This window comes from Haliaeetus leucocephalus, unplaced genomic scaffold (assembly GCF_000737465.1).
Source record: "Haliaeetus leucocephalus isolate CR32 unplaced genomic scaffold, Haliaeetus_leucocephalus-4.0 Scaffold351, whole genome shotgun sequence".
Classification (NCBI taxonomy): Eukaryota; Metazoa; Chordata; class Aves; order Accipitriformes; family Accipitridae; genus Haliaeetus; species Haliaeetus leucocephalus.
In genome coordinates this window covers 9,020,960-9,039,895 of record NW_010972787.1, presented here as the reverse complement: position 1 = coordinate 9,039,895, position 18,936 = coordinate 9,020,960, and the positions used below count along the sequence as shown (strand labels likewise).

Here is an 18,936-nt window from a genome sequence, read left to right as displayed (position 1 = left end):
CCTTTACCAGTTCGGTGTCACAGATTTTTACGTGCAATGCTGCCGCCTACATAACAGATGGGAGTAGTGAGCTGAGCTAGGTCCGTGGAAAGCCTCTGGGGGTTCTGTTTGACAGCCACTGTTTTACTGGAGCGTTTGTACTGGTCCTATATCCACCTCAGAGCTTACTACACGTACATCTTCTTTTAGCATAGCTTTGAAGAGTGCCATGTGGAATAATGCCAAAAGCTCTAGAAGTCAGATGTCTTGCCAGAAGCCCTTGGGGGGGTGGGCAGTTGCTGAGATTTTTGGGTGGGATTGTTTTCTGTTAATGATTGAGAAACTGAGAGCCTGTTACTTCATTGAGCCCTTGGACATTTCTGGATTTACTGTACAAACAGTAAAACTTTTTAAAGCCAAAAGAATCACTGAAGAATAACTGCTGTGATATTATCCACATTCACCTTTGTGTAAATGCATTAACAGGTTATAGGTTACAGGGTACAGTGTTTAGTAGCGATACAGATTTCTTTCTGTTTAGTCAGCTCTCTTTAACTTTGAATCTGGATAATTATGAACTTACCAACATTATGGAAAATGCAGCATTGTATTAAGTATAAAATTTACACTTGCCATTTTTCCAACTTCCAAATGTTTAGAAATAATCCCAGTGGAAAGGTGTATTAATTGCAATACACATATATAATTAAGTAAAGACTTCCTACTAATAAAAAGATGTTTTCTTTAACAGGCAGCCCCTTTGGTTTGAAAAATGCATCAAATCTTCGGCCCTTAAATCTTCTACAGGTAATTGATACACTTGGACACAATAATAATGATAATTTCTTATATTTCTTTAGAGATATGTTTAGTGCTGCTTACTGCATTGCCCCCCACAGATCTTTGAAGCCAGTTGATCAGACAGACCCTTTACTGCAAATTTTAATTGCTTATTTAAAATGCTTGGAATAAGAGAAAAAGCTACTTCCATAAAGAAATCAGGTGGAAATTATATTCCTAGCTCACAACAAAGCAGCTAGTTCTCAGTAACAATCTAAAAATGCAGACATTTGAATTCAAGAGATTAATCCTAAAATACAAACTTCTATTTTCAGGATTTGCTTAAGCTTTTATTGCAAATCATTCTTTAAACTGAAGTTATTATTTTAGAAGTACGAAACAGTACAGTAGAATCACTCGGGTTACACATATAACGCTTAAAAGTCGAGCTCAACATGCACAGGTAGGTGCAATAATGGCTTTAAAGAGCTTCTGGTAATGCAAATAGAAGTTCATGTAAGATAGGGAGTTTAGAAGGTCTGTAAATGTTTTCTTTCCACTAAGCATACATACAGATACAAACATGCGCAAAAGTTGCTTATTGTCAGAGCTCCATCTAAAAGCAGAACAGGGAGTGTTTGTGGAACCATCTGGAGTTCCTGGATCTTGAAGTCAGCTGCAAGTTACAGGTGTGGAATTGCAGCTTCAGTGTTCCACAGATGTTGCACCATGCTTCAAAAAATTAATACCAGTAAAAGATCAGCTGTAGCTTTGCTACTTCCTCCTCCAACTTCTGTACACACTCCAGAAACATGGAAAAGGGCAGGCACAGGAGGCAGTTATGCCAGAGTAGAGCTTTTCTATAAAATTAAATCACACAAATACAACCTTTCAAGCTACCTCTGCCATTCATATAAGCCAAGAATAGTTTGGCTGAAATCAGTGCAATTAAAGCTGGGGTAAGGGAGAGGAATCAAGACTTGTTTCATGTTTTTCTGCATCAGACCTTGCAGCTTGTTGATGGGAAGCATCTATTAAAATTCAGTGGAATATTTTGAAAGTGAAAATAATGTACAGTGCTTTTGAAGACTAGCCTTTACAATTCCAGTATCAGTACAATCTCTACTATTTTAATTAGAATAATAAAAATGTATTTTCCTGTGGAAATACCTTGCTATAATTTAATGCAGGTTTGTTTTCTGAGCATAAGGCTTTTTCACAAACAACAGCAATTGTAAACTGATTCATTTTAAAGGATTTAAACAAACAAACAAAAAAACCTCCAAGGAGGAGGTCATTATCGATGTCATGTTCATCCTCGGACAGTGGGGAAACTCAGCAGTGTGGTTGAAGTGTGCTTTTTGTTTTAATCTTCAACAGCTTCCAGGTGGTTCATGTATTTTTAACCCACTCCAGCAGGAGCAGCAGCTGTCACAGTTTTCTCCACAGCCACAATCTCAGCAGCCTACAACCTGTAGGCCTCAGCAACAGGGAGAACAGGTCTGTGCTAACAGCCCTCAGTCTGGGGTGCGTGGATGAAAGTTTCTCTTATTCTCCCCATCTCCACAAGTAAATGAGCCTTTACCCAACAGATGTGAAGCAGAAGGGGAGGGAAGTCTTCCTGCAAAACCTTCTCAAACTGCGGAGACTGCAGTGGCTTTGTTGCCATGGCTGGAGCCTGGGTTATACTCCTTTATTTATATCCTGTATAGAAGAGCTGTAACAAAACAACTGGCTAACCATTGTCTAACTCTAGCATGAAGAGAGCCAGCCCACTGTACAAGTGGTGTAAAATCAGCTTAGTGTTGTCCTGTTTGTCATAACTAGCAGATACATCAGGTGAACGGAGAAAAAACACAGTCCACATTACTGCATAGTAACTAAAACTTCTTACACTGCTGTTAGTTGCCTTATGATCCTCACTGCTGTAGTTCAGCAGAATTGTTCTCTTTGCACCAGAGAAAGTATCAGTTGGCTTTAAAGCTGTAATCTTAGAACATTTGCTCTACTGCTGCCTGCAATTAGTGTTAAAGGCTTTAATCACTGAAGGAAGTCTAGTCTTGATAGAGACCAATCTGTCTGTTCTCAAAACGACAGATTTTGAGTGGTTGGTTCTGCCTGCGCCTAAAAATCTTTAGCAGCACAAATGCAGCAATTTGGGAAAACCAGCTGCTCTGCTTTTGTGTTCTTTATCTTTTGTTTTCCCAGACATGCAAGACTTCTGTTTACCAAATAGTCTCTACTGGATACTCAGTTTGTCCTAACAATTTTGCTTGTGCTACTGTAGGCTGTCCATAAATAAGATGCCTCTTTCGAATGTTTTTATGGTGTATAGTCTCCTGTGTCACAGGCCTTGTTCTGGAATGCAGGACAGTTTAATGGGAAACTTTCAGATTTGTTCTCAGAATCCAAGTGTCAGTTACTAGTTGAATTGCTAAAAAAAGTCATGCACACCTGTACTATTGGGTTTTATTTTCTAGACATTGAACTTCAAGGGTGTTTACAAAAGGGCTGACGTAAGCCTACTCCTTCTTGTGGCAAAAAGTTCTTCTGGAGGAAATCAATCTCTGCATTGGCTAACTTGCCCTAAGGAACTTCTCTCTTACCACACTTTATAGACCAGGGTCATTAGCTAAAATGAGCTATTAGGAATACTAGATTCCTTAGCTTTCACTAAGGACAAGAACGTATGCGTTCACAGTGCTGTAATCCAAGTGCTTAGTGGAAAAAACCCAAGCCCAAAAAGACCCAAAATTTTCTGTGCTGCCAACAGAATATACACATTCTTGTCTCATACTTAGGGTTTTCCCCCAAGTGTTGGTTCTATGACTTTTTAAGTCTTCCTTAGTCATCTTCATTGAGATGTCATCATCTTTTTAATGTGCTTGGTCAAGTTTACCTAGATCTTAGTGGCATTATTTCATATGGTTATTCTAAAGAAGCATTGCAACTCCTGGAAATGCAGCAGCTCAAAAGCTGTTCTTTTGCGGTTTTTTTCTTTTGTTTTTTTTTTTTTCCTGACTAATAAGCCATGCAGTTTGCTTGAATTACATAATAACACTTTCTTTCCCCACCTTATGAATCAATGTATAATTTAAGTTCTAGAAGAGGTCATAATTCAGTACCCTTTGACGTCAGTGGACACTAGATCAGACTCCACGAATTCCACTTGAGTGACTACTGTGAGAACTACTCTGTTCTGAAAATAAGATTTTAAAAGCAGGGTTTGTATTTTTTATGAAATTAAGGAGTGTGTGGCACAATATGAGCATGTGAATGTAAGTTTCAGACTTCTCACATTTTGACTGATGAGGACTTTGCACATGGATGGTTTCAGGTGTCACCTGAAGTCTGTGGGGTTGGGAGTGGGACAGGAAACTGTCCTAAGATTACAACCATCAGCTGTACTCTCTGCTGACTGCAGGGAAGTTGACAAATACATGGGACTTCTGCTGGGTAACGGGCACAATACCATTTCTGCCAAAACAGAGCTGTTTTGGGGCATTCGACATCTGTTCCACTTTAATAGTGACTACATTGTAGCTTGTATCTACGCACACTGGAAGATGTAGAATTAAATGGTTTTAAATGGCACTTCAAAAGTTTGCCTTTACACTGGCTTTATTTACTTATTCATTGATACCAAAGTTTGGTAATAAGGATCAAGCTTTTCATTTTTGCTAGGGGTCTGACCAAGGTCCATCCAATCAAGATCAGGCATTATCTGCCCAACAAGCTGCTGTAATTAACCTGACTGGAGTAGGGAATTTTATGCAGCCTCAAGCCACAGGTATGTGCTTGCTGAGCCTCCTTTTGTAGTTACATGTGTATGTTGATAAATTCACACTGAAATGAAGTTTGGTCTTAAAGTAGTCTTACATTAGATCAAAACAACTTAACTATTTATTATCGGCACATGAATTATACAAGAAACGCTGGACTTCCAAAGCACGCGCTTTTCTGCTTTGTTTGGCAGTTAAGTGTAGTAAATCCATAATACCACGTGAAAATAAGTCACACTTGATACAAAAAGCAAACACAGGTAATTTCCATGCCAGACTTCATTGAGGAATGTTTCTTTAACTGTGTGCTTAACATCCACTACGAGAAACCTCTTTGTGTCTCCACAAGCACTTCATAATCTAATTATGTTCTAACGAGGAGTATGTATATCTTGTATACTTGATTCTGCACTGTTTCCAATTTGACTCTGAAACTAATTCTGTTGTTCCCCCTTTCCTGTGACACTCTATTCCTATGTCTTCCTTCCCTGACCCTGACCAACTCGACCTGACCTCTTTGACCTGCCTGCTTTCCCCTTCTCCTTTCTTAGTGTTGTCTCAGCTTGGCTCTGCCGTGAACAGACCTGGGCAAAGCCTTCCTCAGCAGAGACTCCAGCTCTCTTCTGCCTTACAACAGCAACAACAACAAGCCTTGCAGCAGCAGCAGCAACAGATACAAGTAATCCAGCAACTTCACTCTGACTGTGTTTAAAAAAAAAAAAAAAAAAAATTAAAAATACAATTCTCAGCTCCAAAACCAAAAAATCTTGCCCCTTTGACTTTTTTTGTTTTGTTGTTTTTTTTAAACTAATATCTTTATGGTCTCGCAAATGAAAAAAAACATGAATTTGGCAAGCTATATCATGAAAGATTTAAAATCTGTGGTTCTCAGCTTGGAGCACTGAATTTATTTTTATTCACTTAAGCCATCCACCTTCCTGATTTGCTCACATTCAAGGAGTGCTTGTGGCACGTATCTGAATAAGCTCTGCCAGGTGCCAATAGATTTCAAAACAGCCTAAATGTAAGCACCTGCAAGTTCAAATGTAGCACTGCTACAGTCAGTACATGGAAGCAACAGCTCTGGCAAAGCATTCCTTTAGCATTCTGTCATTCAGATGCTTTATGAAAATATCGTAATTTTTTTTAGCACACAGTCTCTTCTTTGTGATACATACAGAAAATACGTACAATGCACGCACTGAGAAGGTATTATGTTAAAAATGTACTGTGTAACCCAAACATTCACTGAAGTTGCTGAGTTACTGCAGTTACTGCAATGGAGAGAAAGGGCAAAGAAATAAAGCTGTCCAAGTACATGTGTAAAGTGTTCCATGTGCCCTCAGCAGGCTTCTGTGCCACTGGTGCTGCTTGACTGTACTCACTGCCCCAGTACATGGTGTGTTCCTTTTGTCAGCCTGGTGCCTCCTCATTTTTTTTTTCTTTTTATCCCCCCCTGCCCCCTTCCTCTCATTCTTCCTGACATGAAACACAGCTTTATAGTCAACACTAACAAGCTTTTTCTCCCCCTTCTTCATGGCAGCAGTTGCGATTCTTGCAGCATCAAATGGCTATGGCGGCAGCAGCAGCAGCACAAGCAGCTCACCTGCGTCATCAACAGCATTCAGGCAGCCACTCAAAAAGTAAAAGAAAAAGAGGCACACCAGCCCCTCCAAACTCCTGAGACTTGCTTCCCACCCACCCACAAAATTGATTTTTTTTTTCAGATTAAAAAGGAGAAAGCTTAACATCAAATCAGTGTTTTATATTACTGGTGGGGAAAATGAACCTTTGACATTACACTGAAATAAATGAACTGGTTCTGGAAGCCAACCCTACAGAACTTAAAGATTTCGTCTGTAAAGCAGCTAGGGTCTGGTTTCCTTAAGTTAAATTTTTTAACAGAATGTTTTATCTTGTATTTTTTACCACTCAGCAGCATTGTACATAGTATAAGGGTGAAAAACATTTTAGAAAAAATGAGCTTTGTAAATGTAGTATTGGTATTTGTTTATTTAGTATAAAAGGTTTGTGAACACTGTAACAAATACAATTTTTACGAATCCATTTTTGAAAAGATCTCTCCTTTTGTTCACTTGGGCTTTATACTTTTTATTACTTTGTCTATCAGCTTCTTCACTTCTTTGTGTCTTGTAACTGCTCTGGTGATACAGTCCTGAAGCTTGGCTCCTGTAAGAGGACTTCCACCTAAAAATTAAAGGGAACAGTTTGATTTTCTACTTAGACTTCAGTTATGTATCTCTAAATGTGTTTTCCAAATGAGAGCATTAAGTAATGTAGTGATTCTTATGACCAACAACTTTCACCTGGGGAGCATACAGCTTCCCCAACTCCAGCCTCAGGCAAAGGAAACAGAAACAAAGGAGAGGTGCTGAAAATCCACCCTTTGCTGTATGTAGGTCAAGCTGGGATTTCTTTTTGCACTCAATCATGCCACATTTTTGAAAATTAATTTCAAGAGCAAGTAATTTAATAAGTACTTAAGCAGACGGTCTGTTACCACACAGCACCCACATTTTACAAAGAAGGTTAAGAAAAGATTATCATCTCTATAGGTTCCTGTGTAATAAACATGGAAGTACCTGGTTTATGGACAGAACATAGTCTGCCTTCATCATCAGTTACAATAGTTACTGTTCCAGTTGCTAAGTCTTCTTCTTCAGCAGTTGGATCAACAATGAGTAATGTGCTTGTGAAAGAAAAACATACACAGACATATTGGTATACATTGCTCCATTAACATTACTGCAAAATACACATAACTTACTAACTCATATTGTAGTCCTACAAAATAGTTGCAGGTGGATTTAGTGCTCAGGCTTATCTGTCTTCTTACCAAAATACACCAATTTAAAAAAAGAAAAAAAAACAAAGAATGGGGGAGATTCCACATATTCAAGTGCATATGTCTGTTAAAACACTAGCTGTTGAAAATACAGCTTTATGCCCAAGTTTCATAGATTTGTGACACCCGTGTATTGCAGGAAAATGCCATTAAACTGCCATGTGCAGTATGCAGTCACTTATTTGGTAGTTACGCAAAGACACTGGCATTGTTTTTAGGTGTAGGCTGCGCTAATCTTTACCAGACCTCAAGGCAAAACTCATTTCCAATGGTAAATTAACCAAAGGAGTTCTCAGGTTCTTGTCAGAGAACTCACTAACACCACTCAGACTGGGAGTCGTTCAGTGATGGATTTACTGGGTTCCTTAAGGCAGCCAAAATAAGCTGTCATAGGTCACATAATGCACATCATTAAAAGAGATTAAATAGTGTTAATTTTGAACCATTTAGTAAGTTAGAGCAAACCAATGGGAAAAAAAAAGGATCTAAACTACAAGCCAACTTTGCACAACAAGAAAAACTTGAACTTAAATCACTGTTCAGCCTTAGTTTCTTTAAAAAATAATAATAATTAAAAAATCACTACCATTACGAACATTTAGCTAAAGTGCAAGTATCATGACAGGAAAGACTTCAGCTGAAGCTTTCATGAAGCCTCAGTTTACACTGGTAAACTAAAATTTAGTATTGATGTCATCAAATTCAATTTAGCAGCTGGAGTACACCTATGCTAAGTGATGTTTATGACAAGTTGAGGGGGAAGTCAGTAGCAAGGCTATAGGAGCCAATATAAAATAGATGGAAGGGTAACAGGCTTTTTCAATTTGAACTCATACAACGCATAATTGAAGGTTTTCTGGGTAATTTAAAGCTTCACCAATAGTTTCAGATTGCCATTTAATAGCAAATGCATAATGAAAACCTAAGTCCTTAGCTACACTACTCAAAAATACTGCTTTAATAATGCTACCCACATCCACTGTGCAGCATCAGCCCTCTGCATGACACCACATGGAGCATTCGATGCATCAGACTTATGATTTATGTACAGGTTGGCTCCATGGGAGCCAGCTGAGGAGCTGCACAATGCTCTGCACCAGTGTTCCTCACCCATGGCTACACTACCCAGCAACCCAGAAGTTTTATTTATTCAAGGAGGGCTCTTGCACAGAAGAAAAATGTCTCTGGAAGCCATTTAAAGCATATTATTTAGAGGGCTGTGTCAACAGCTGTAGAAAAACTAATAAACCAGAACTACAAAAAAACCCAAAACCCAAACCACACAACACAGGCACACACACCCCCTCCATATTTAGTTTTAGGAACTAAAGGGAGATTTAAGTAACTTGTTTGATGCAAGAGTTGGTTTCAGTGAAGGGAAAAAAGCCCAACAGACTGAAAGCTCTATTCCAAAGGCAATTTGTTTGTGTATTGGTAAGTATGGGTGATTTGTGTGCAAATAATATCCTACTGACAACTGTCTAACCACCACGCTGTCCAAACCCTCTCAGTCTACATCAAACTTCAGACCCACAAGAACTGGTATTAAAGCAATTAACAGAAGCACTCTAAAGTACTGATAACTTTCTGCTTTGATTCATTTTGGTAATCACTTGGTCAACATTTGAGTTTGGTGTTCCCCCACTCCATCTCATGTTTGAATGAAGGGGCTTAGTAATCATCTCTGCGAATACAGATTAATGTGCCATAAACCCCTGATGTCTCTAAATACACCTAAATCTTAAATCAGATTCATGGCACAGCAAGCAGCATCTTATTTGTCATTTTCTACTTTTCAAATGGATACCACCATAAATAACTGCATTTCTTACAAACAGCAGCAGAACACATACTTAACGTGCTTGGACTAATGAAAAGCCAGTAAACAATTTCAGGTGAGGAGTCAAGTTATCAGATGTGATTATTCTGAGTTCTCATAATCAGATTCTTTACCTTCATGAACAATCACTTAAGAGTGCTGGTTATACTTCATCTTGGGTAATTATGTTTTCACCTATCCAGAGGTTCTGTTGTTCTAACTAACTAGACCATTACTTCTTTCTTCCTCTGTTGACTAAATCCTTGGTATAAGCTACTCAAAAATTACCATCTTTTCTATCTCTTATTTACCTAGGCTTCTGAAACATTAATTGCATTGGTAACATTCTTTTGTCTCAAAGATGCTGCAAAAGCATAAAACAATACCTATTCCCATACTTTCAAGCATGTTTTTTAGGTTGGGAACCAGTTCTGCTTTAAGTCACAGGAAGAAGTTGGACAGACTTTGTTTTGTTCTGCATGCTCATTCGTACCACAGAACTACAAGTCAGTTCCACAGGAGAGGCCCCGGGTTTGAGATCGAGCGCAGCAGCACAGCCTGAGACTGCGTGCTCTTCACTAGCAGCAGTGCAGAGGAAGCGCAGAAACATCACTGGTAGCATCCTCTGTCCTGCACTTCTTTTACAGACACAGTTGTTTTCATAAGTACAAAACAGTTATGAACTTACTCATCAAATATAGCAAATGACGTGGCAACCGGATGCTTTCTGATAATCAAAGGATTCTTCTGTTTTAAATTAACTTCTGATAAACCAGTTTCTTCATTTATAGTAACTGATGGCAATTGTACTGAAGAGATGAAAAAATGACAATGGTATAATATTATACATTGCAGCTTTTAGTAGGCCTAGAGATGTCCAAGACTACTGAAATATTTAAGCTGATCTTTCAAGCCACTGAAAATCAGTCAGAAGAGAGTTTTGGCTGTATTACTGGTGTTCTGTACAAAAACATTCTTGAATTTGAGGAAAGTATTTAGCTTAGAACTACCCGTCCAAGGAAGTATTTAATTTTTCTCCTCAAGGTAACATTCTTCCTTACACAGAACCGTTTTCTGTTTCCAAAATGCCATACAATTACAATACTTTAGATTCATATTTAACAAAAAGTATTTTTTCCACCAAAAGCCTACTGGACATACAAAAAACCAGGAATATGGTCTCATCTCATGAATTTTATATATCCACAGAAACAGTGCAACCTGATCTTCAGATAACTCTTGCTCTGACAACCCATACAGTGTTGGAGACAGGAAAATCAAGAGCAAAGTAGCTATAGGAATTAAAAGGCAAGCAAATCACAGTTAGAAAAGCAGGCGTTGCTGTAAGCTTCCCTTACCACCTCCTATGTGCATTTATAACCCACACACCTGTGAATAATCAATCCGTATCTTGCATGCATGAAAACAGTTTTTTCAAACTATAATGCATTAAGCTAGAAATATTCTCTTGTGACAAATACGCAAAGCCCCCCAACAACTTATTCTGCCTACGCAAAATACATTAACAAGGTAAGACCCTGATCTAGGCATTGAAGTCATTTACAACCACTGCCGCGAGGTTCAGATCTCTGACACAGAAGAACACATGGCAGAAGAGCTATGAGTCTTATAAGAGAGCAATAACATGCATACAAAAAGATCCCACTCCCCAGGTGTTACACATCTATGGCATCCATACCATCATTGCCACTTCATATTTGCGTTTTAGTAATTCAGCATTCAAATGACAGGAAAAAAGCAGTCTTAGGGAATTGTGAACCAGCTACCTATTCGTTACAATTCAAAACTAACATATTTCTCCAAGCAACACTAATCAGAGCATGTCTCTTGCTCTAGGGAAGACTTACCATTTTTTAATGCTGCTAACAAAGCAAAGGCACTGGCATCCAAAATGTTTCCATCATAGTCCAGACATATGATATCACAGTATAACACCCAAGCAAGCTATCAAAAAAGGTTTGCATGTGTGAGATATTTCAGCAGGTAAGCAAATGGCGCAATATCTAAGAAAACGCTCGGCACGTGAACAAAGATACTTATTTCTATCATACGATTTTTACATTTCAGATGTAAACTAAGCTATGAAGACTAAAAAGCAAAAACAACAACAAAACAATGTATAGCCCCAAATACCTTCTTTAACGTCTCAACATTGTGATCTTGTTAGCATGTCCATCTTCAGTTTGAGATACAACTTACCTTGCCATTTGCAACACACAGATCTTCTTTCGCTATTATCTGTGAACTAAAATAAAATGAGAGAGTAAACCAGGAAATAGAAAACTGTCTTGCAGCGCTGTCTGTGTTTTAAATGCATTAAGATGATTCTTACTTTTCAATCACATCTGCAATGAACTGGCTTGCTGCTTGAGCCTCTTCACCAGGTGGTCCAGAGCGAAACCTCGTTGAACAGAGGGATGGCAGTTCTACATTTGGAACTAGGTAGCAAGAATCATTAGTCATAAAACTAAAGAAAGCAGGCAATGGGATATCAAAAGTAGAAATAAGACAATATACAGTCTTAATATCATTTTATGTACCTCAAATGAGAGGCAAGACAAGAATTTTACAACCAAGCCTTCCTACTTCTCCCCTCAAATATAAAGTTACGCGTTAGTTTGTATTTAAGAACTTGTCGTACCCTGTACTCAGAAACTATATATTCCATGGAGAAGCACATACTCCTAACTACCATTTTCTGTTTGTAATCCTACTATGAATATCATGACACCCCCCCCCATCCCAAAGTCTTCTTTAAGTGTGAAGCATTCTTAAGTAGATCAAGAAACGACAGTGTTTTCATCTCACTGCCTGACTTTACTGGTATGCTATCTGCTTTTCATCAACCATTAAAAACCTGATGCTTTAGACTTGAAGCAAAAACATGCATAAACATTTGTGAAAAAACTCTAAGCATAATCAAGTTCACTGAAAACAGAATACTTTGGAGATGCCTTATAAAAGGGGGATTTAGTCTAAGCTCTCAGTTCCACAGAATTATTTTATTTCAAAAGAAACTCCAAACTGGAGCAAGGATGTACCCCTGAGACTTCTACAGTTGTCCTAGAAATAAGCGGGGTTGATTTCACTGTTTTTAAGAGTTAATTTTTTTGCCTACTGTGACTTCAAGACAAAAGATAATGTGCCTTTGCACAACCTTGCATGCCACAATCTTTTATAGATGAACTACCTTCCCCCTCTTAACATACGTACTTCCCCCTGCTGCAGGCTTGTTTTCAGCCTGGCCTGGAATCAGCAATAAGAAAGTAGCTTTACATGGAAAACTCAACAAGCAGAGCAGGGGGCATTCTGAAATTTCTGAAGCACCACTTCCTATATGTCAATTTGGAAACTGATTTGAAGGAAAGTGATACGATTTTACCCAAAGTCATTCTTTTAAGAAGTCTTCACAACACACTCAATCTGTCCCATCATTACAGCCTTTTAGCTGAAGCAATACAAGATCGAAGTAAGATCCGTACGGAAAAGCTTACCAATATATCCCTTGTTAGCAGCATCTACTGCAGGTGCAGCAAGTTCCTAGAAAAAAAAAAGACAAAAATGAAGAGCTGAATTTTGTACCAAAAGACTTTCCAGCTATTCTATCTACAAATGGTCATTTTCTTCCCAGTTATCATTACAATGAGATTTACAAGAGCCATTTTTAATTGGTCCCTGTCTGTATTTTTCCTATGGGAAAACACAATACAGGGATGTGAATTGTTCCATGTCAGGCCAGCAGTCAAGCTGAGGCTACAAGGCACTTAATAGTCCAGCCAACTAATTACCAATGCATTTATTGATCAGTATTCAGTAACTCTTCAATTATACAGCTTTTACCTAGAAATAACAAAGACTTTATTTTTGTATGTATCTTTCCCCATACACAATACACACCACAAAAATACATGTTCTCAGACTACACAGGCAGGATCAGACAAAGTATATATTAACTTTCACATCTGAAAGTAACTCAGGTGAAAGACTGTAATTGTGTCTGGCATATTATTGTAACTCTGCAGGAGATTCATTCTAAATATGAATGCACAAGTTCAGCTAACAGCTAAGTTAAAATAAAAACCAACCATACCGCTTTAACTCCACAAATCACTGTAGTATTTCCTAACTTCACCAGGGCAGAACCATCTGCAGTTGTAATTGAACCTGAAGAGAGAAAGTGCTGTTCAATAAAATCTATTTTTCCATTCAAAGGGCCTTAAGTAACATCCACCTTCAAAAACTGTTTACTTGCCATCATTTTATACTAAAAACAAGCTAGCAAAGTCTCGATGAATCCAGGGCGGGAACAGAATCTCTCTATTAAACAGTCAATCAGACAGAACTACCCAGAACGGTTCAGGCTGGAAGGGACTGATGGAGGCAGCTTATCTGATCCCCCTCCTCAAGCAGGGCCACCTAGAGCCAGTTGCCCAGGACTGTATCCAAATGGCTTTTGAGTATCTCCCAAGAATGGAGACTCCACAACGTCTCTGGGAAACCTGTTCCAGCACTTGGTCACCCTCACAGGGAAAAAGTGTTTCCTGATGTTCAGAGGAAACCTCCTGTGTTTCAGTTTGTGCCCATTGCCTTGTGTCCTGTCACCGGGAACCACCAAATAGAGCCTGGCTCCATCTTCTTTACATCCTCCCTTGAGGTATTTACATACATTGATAAGATCCCCCCTCAGCCTTCTCTTCTCCAAGCTGAACAGTCCCAGCTCTCTCAGCCCTTCCTCACAGGAGAGGCGATCCAGTCTCTTCATCATCTTCATGGCCCTTTGTTGGACTCCTTCCAGTATGTCCATTTCTCTCTTGTACTGGGAAGCCCAGAACTGGACCCAGCACTCCAGGTGTGACCTCACCAGTGTTGAATAAAGGAGAAGGATCACCTCTCTTGACTTGCTGGCAATACTTTGCCTAATGCAGCCCAGGATAACATTGGCCTTCTTTGCAGCAGGGGCACTTCTCTGGCTCATGTTCAACCTTGTGTCCACCAGGACCCCCAGGTCCCTCTCTATCAAGCTGCATTCCAGCTGGGCAGCCTCCAGCATATATCAGTTCATGGGGTTGTTCCTCCCCAGGTGCAGGACTTTGTGCTTCTTGTTCAACTTCATGAGGTTCCTTTCGGCCCGTTTCTCCTCATTTCTGAGGTCCCTCTGGATGGCAGCATGACCCTTTGGCATATCAGCCACTCCTCTCAGTTTGGTGTCATCTGTAACCTTACAGAGGGGACACTCTGCCCCATCATCCAGATCATTAATGAAGATGTTGAGAAGGACTGGACCCAGTTTTGATCTCTGGTGTACTTTTTTAAACCAGAAATCATAGATGGTTACTGTAAGCCCACCTTCTGGCTGACTTACAGCAAGATCTCATGGAAGGCAGCGTTGTAAAATGGAAGAGATCTGCAGTGTCAAGTGTGAGCAATAATCAGCAACTATTCCATGGTGGTACGCAAACCTGTATTTTACTTTCAGAAATTACGAGGTGTAAGAAAGGCAGGTAAGGTGCTGCTGCTCACTGCATAAGAAGCATCTTGCCTCTGCTTGAGACAATTGCTCATCAAGCTTAGAATAAAACAGAAGCCAGGAGTCACCACCTCTTTCTAGATGCTAGGGCATCAATTTTGCACTGGTCAGTTGCCATGGTTTAACCCCAGACAGCAACCAAGCACCACGCAGCCACTCGCTCACTCCCTCCCCACCCAGCGGGATGGGGGAGAGAATTGGAAGTAAAAAGGTAAAACTCAGGGGCTGAGGTAAGAACAGTTTAATAGGACAGAAAGGAAGAAACTAATAATGATAATAGTAACAATAATAAAATTACAATAATAATAACAGAAGAATGGGAATACACAAACAAGCAATGCGCAGCACAACTGCTCACCACTCGCCGACCGATGCCCAGTTAATTCCTGAGCAGCAATCCACAGTTTATATACTGGGCATGACGTCACATGGAATACCCCTTTGGCCAGTTTGGGTCAGCTGTCCTGGCTGTGTCCCCTCCCAACTCCTTGTGCCCCTCCAGCCTTCTTGCTGGCTGGGCATGAGAAGCTGAGAAATCCTTGACTTAGTCTAAACATTACTTTGCAACAACTGAAAACATGAGTATGTTATCAACATTCTTCTCATACTGAACCCAAAACGTAACACTATACCAGCTACTAGGAAGACAATTAACTCAATCCCAGCTGAAACCAAGGACATCAGTATATGCCCAGACACTGCCTTCAGCATCTATAACATACGCTGCTGATCTTAGAAAGAGACAAGCTTCCACGACCACCTAAATTGTGCTGTGCATATCAGCCCAGGAGCAGAACTGAGTAACACTGCTCAAATGTATTACTGTACTATGCATTCTTTTTAATGCTTTTTGAAACCATAAATAAAAATTCCTCCTCTTTCTTGTTTCAGAATGCAAGCACCAAGAAAACTGATTAGCAAGTCATTAGTGTCACTAACTACTATAATCTGACACTAATAATACCTTCCCCATTATTATTATTCCAAATAACTTGCCTATGTTGACAGTGGTTGCCCGGAATTCACCTAACTCCCTTCCATCAGGTCGACAGTTCTCTTTCTAAAAAAAAAAAAAAAAAAAAAAATTACAAAGTTCAAATCAGAAAACATTTTTTATTACACAAGACACCAATATTTATGCTATACGAGTTCATATAAAATAGTATTCTCTTTTTAGCAGAAATATGCAGTTACAAAAATGCTAGGGAAAACTTGATAACATTCTAGCGAGTTTTTCATCAACTGATACGTAGTTTGTGGTTGTAGGCCCGCAAGAAAAAAAAAAATTATTATAATTTATTTAGAAAGTAAATATAACAATAGATTGATTGTCTCAGTGTAAGTACTACAGGCTAGATTCAGAATATCATCCAAGAACGAATACTCAATGATACTTTAAAATAAGAGCTTCTACCTGTCTGCACTGTTTAATTTTGTAGGCAATTCCCCTCCCCCACCTAGTGGAGCTCTTAAAATTAATGTTAGAGTGAACTAGAGAAAAAAAAAGAAAAAAAAATACCACCGCCCCCCCCAATAAAAACCCCAATGTTCAAATACGGTCAGTCAGAAGCTGTACAATACCTGAACCTTAAGTTAGAAATTGCACCAATTCACCATCACATTAGGTCTGAATTATTAGTCATCACAATCTCAAGCTTCTCAAAAGCAAAGACTTTTGGTTCAATTACAAGAACCAAAACTGACTGCAGTAACACTGGACCCATTTCTAAGTCAATACTACTTTAGTAATGGATAGACTAATTTAATATACCAAAAAGTCAGTGGTTTTCCTTCACAGTTACGGTAAGGATGGTTAGCAGCAATATTCTGTTAGTCATTTTTAGTAGCATCTAAGAGCCTGGTCTGACAATTTTGTACTAGACAAACCTGCATCGCCATCTTGGTCAAACTTAACTAGCATTCCTTTCGAGGCCAACAGAAGTGTTTATCCATCAAGTTGAACAGGGACACAACCCACTGCAGCATCAATGCCACAGACAGATGGAAAAACATGTTCTGAAGAGCGTGACCATTTTTTCCCCTGCTCAGTGAGGTGTTTTTTCCCTTCTAGTTTCAGATTTTCATACCGACAAATTAGAAAAGCAGAACCAAGCAAGAAAAAATTTGATTACAAGCAATTTATACATGCATATTGTGTTTTACTCACCAAAAATCTTCTGTAATACTCCAATGGTTCCACTGTTCTAAAACAAACAGAAAGGGAAGTTCACATGCAAGCTCCCAAGTAGGGAAGAGAGAGCAAAAAAAGATAAGCAAGCCTGAACCTACAACAACAAATAATTTGAGAATCAAGATGACCGGCAAAATGGTTACAGGAAGATGAGGAAACTCGAAACTGATCTAAGAAAAAGATGTTTTCCTATATCCACTTCCAAAATGCTTCTTTCTTATAAAGAACCTGCCTGCACATACACCAAACACAAACTACTAGCTTTCACCTCAACAACCTTGACTACTTGTTTTAATTCAAAAGGAATGTTTATTGAGACAAGGGTGTAGAATCTTTCTGAAGAAATGCAGCACGGGTAATTTTATTAGAGCATCTGAAATATTGTTTAAGGACTGTATTCAGATGTATAAAATGGTTTAAAACAATTTTACAGTCTTGAAATGTTAGTTTTTCTTAGAAACTTTAAGAAATTACAAAACAAAGAAATATGCTTCATGCAGTGCTTCAGCTGAGAAATAATTAACGCTTATTATTAATTATATATTACTAACAGCATTTGTGTATTAGTATTTTACGCACAGAACGTTAAAGTAAAAAATACTCATAAAAGCGTCACTGATATTTGAACAAAGCCTTCTCAATTTTGTTAAAAGTACGCACTTCTGGAAAAAAAAGGATAACTGGAAAAGTCAAGTTTTCTAAATGCAAACTAACATAGAGAGGTACTGCAACTCACGATGGCAAGCATCAATTAACCCCTGTTGGTTCCCCATACGTTGGTCCTGTACTACTGTTTTTTAACCCCAACACATGGCCTATTCTCTTCCAATTCACGCAAGAGCACTTGCTAAACCTTGTTTCCCACGTTTAAGCCCCAAACCTGGAAGAAGCAAGGAGACTGGCACAGGTTGCCCAGAGAAGCTGTGGATGCCCCATCCCTGGCAGTGTTCAAGGCCAGGTTGGATGGGGCTGTGAGCAACCTGGTCTAGTGGAAGGTGTCCCTGCCCATGGCAGGGGGGTGGGAACCAGGTGATCTTTAAGGTCCCTTCCAACCCAAACCCCGTTCTATGATTGTACGAGGAGCAGCTATAAACGGGAAGCCACTGAACTCCCCAGTTTTAAGCTCCTGGTAACGCTTCACTAAACTCGTCCTGCCTGCACCTCTGTCCTCGGAGGGAGAAGGCCGCCCTCCTCCACGTCTAGCGCCGCAGGAACCCGGCACGGCCCCGGCCGGCCGGATCTCTGGGGAGCGCCGGGCCCAGTCCCTCGCCCACACCAGGTGTCCACGGAGCGGATCCATCGCTCAGGGCCTCGTCCCCCCGCGGGGACGGAGGCACCGCAGCCTCCCTGGCTGACCACCCTTCCCCACGGCCCACCTCCCACCCGCCCCCTCCCCAGTACCGATCCGGAGTCGCGTTTCCACCCGTCCCCGCGCTCACCCTCCCCTGCCTTCTCCACACGCCACGAGGCAGCCGAAGGCCTCACCGCTCTCCGCGCTTCGCCATGACTTCGTCAGACTGAACCAACCCAGCTCGCCCGCCCGCCCTCCTCCATCTCGGGGCTCCGGCCCCCTCAGCACCCCGCCGGACGCCCCTTCGCCCGCCCACCTCTTTCCCCTACCGCGATACCCCGAGGCCGGAGCCCCCGCTGCCCAACGCCGCGGCCCCGGGGCGGCCTGCGCTGAGGAGAAGCTCCGCGGGACGGTCCCCGCTACCCGCCCGCGACCGGCGTTACCTCAGCCGCGGGAAGCGGCGCCGTCACGAAAACGACACCGCGCTGGGGCCCTCTCCCCCCCGACCGCACTGCCGCGGCGGCGGGGAGAAGGGCCCCGTTGGGGGAGCGGGGGGGAACGCCCGCCACAGCGGGACGAGGAGCGAGCGGGGGTCCGGGGCCGGCGGGCCCGTCGCTTACTTGAAAGCCGTCGCCATGGCGGCGCCGCTGCCGTCCCGGATGTGCCGCCGCCTCCCGCCC

The 18,936-nt window shown here is 40.7% G+C and overlaps 2 protein-coding genes across 10 annotated transcripts in view; one reads left to right on the top strand and one right to left on the bottom strand.

Annotated features, from left to right (window-relative positions):
- SUPT20H (suppressor of Ty 20 homolog (S. cerevisiae)) overlaps positions 1-6,608 on the top strand; it is a 35,126-nt gene extending 28,518 nt beyond the window's left edge. For 6 of the 9 annotated variants that reach the window (XM_010572767.1, XM_010572764.1, XM_010572763.1 and 3 more), the window contains 4 exons: positions 731-786; positions 4,444-4,549; positions 5,093-5,220; positions 6,085-6,582. In XM_010572767.1, coding sequence (XP_010571069.1) covers positions 731-786; positions 4,444-4,549; positions 5,093-5,220; positions 6,085-6,225 — 431 coding nt within the window. In that variant the 3' untranslated portion in view covers positions 6,226-6,582. Of the gene's footprint in view, positions 1-730; positions 787-2,139; positions 2,260-4,443; positions 4,550-5,092; positions 5,221-6,084 lie in introns of all 9 variants that reach the window. The other 3 variants (XM_010572762.1, XM_010572770.1, XM_010572769.1) reach the window with 3 other exon arrangements.
- On the bottom strand, positions 6,535-18,927 carry EXOSC8 (exosome component 8). Its single transcript, XM_010572771.1, has 11 exons — positions 18,877-18,927; positions 16,942-16,978; positions 15,771-15,834; positions 13,338-13,411; positions 12,742-12,787; positions 11,580-11,685; positions 11,447-11,492; positions 11,095-11,191; positions 9,915-10,035; positions 7,145-7,251; positions 6,535-6,749 (listed from the first exon to the last, which is right to left on the bottom strand). The coding sequence occupies exons 1-11, from the start codon at positions 18,891-18,893 to the stop codon at positions 6,634-6,636; spliced, it is 831 nt and encodes a 276-aa protein (XP_010571073.1). The 5' UTR covers positions 18,894-18,927; the 3' UTR covers positions 6,535-6,633.
- Positions 18,928-18,936: the final 9 nt, after the last annotated feature.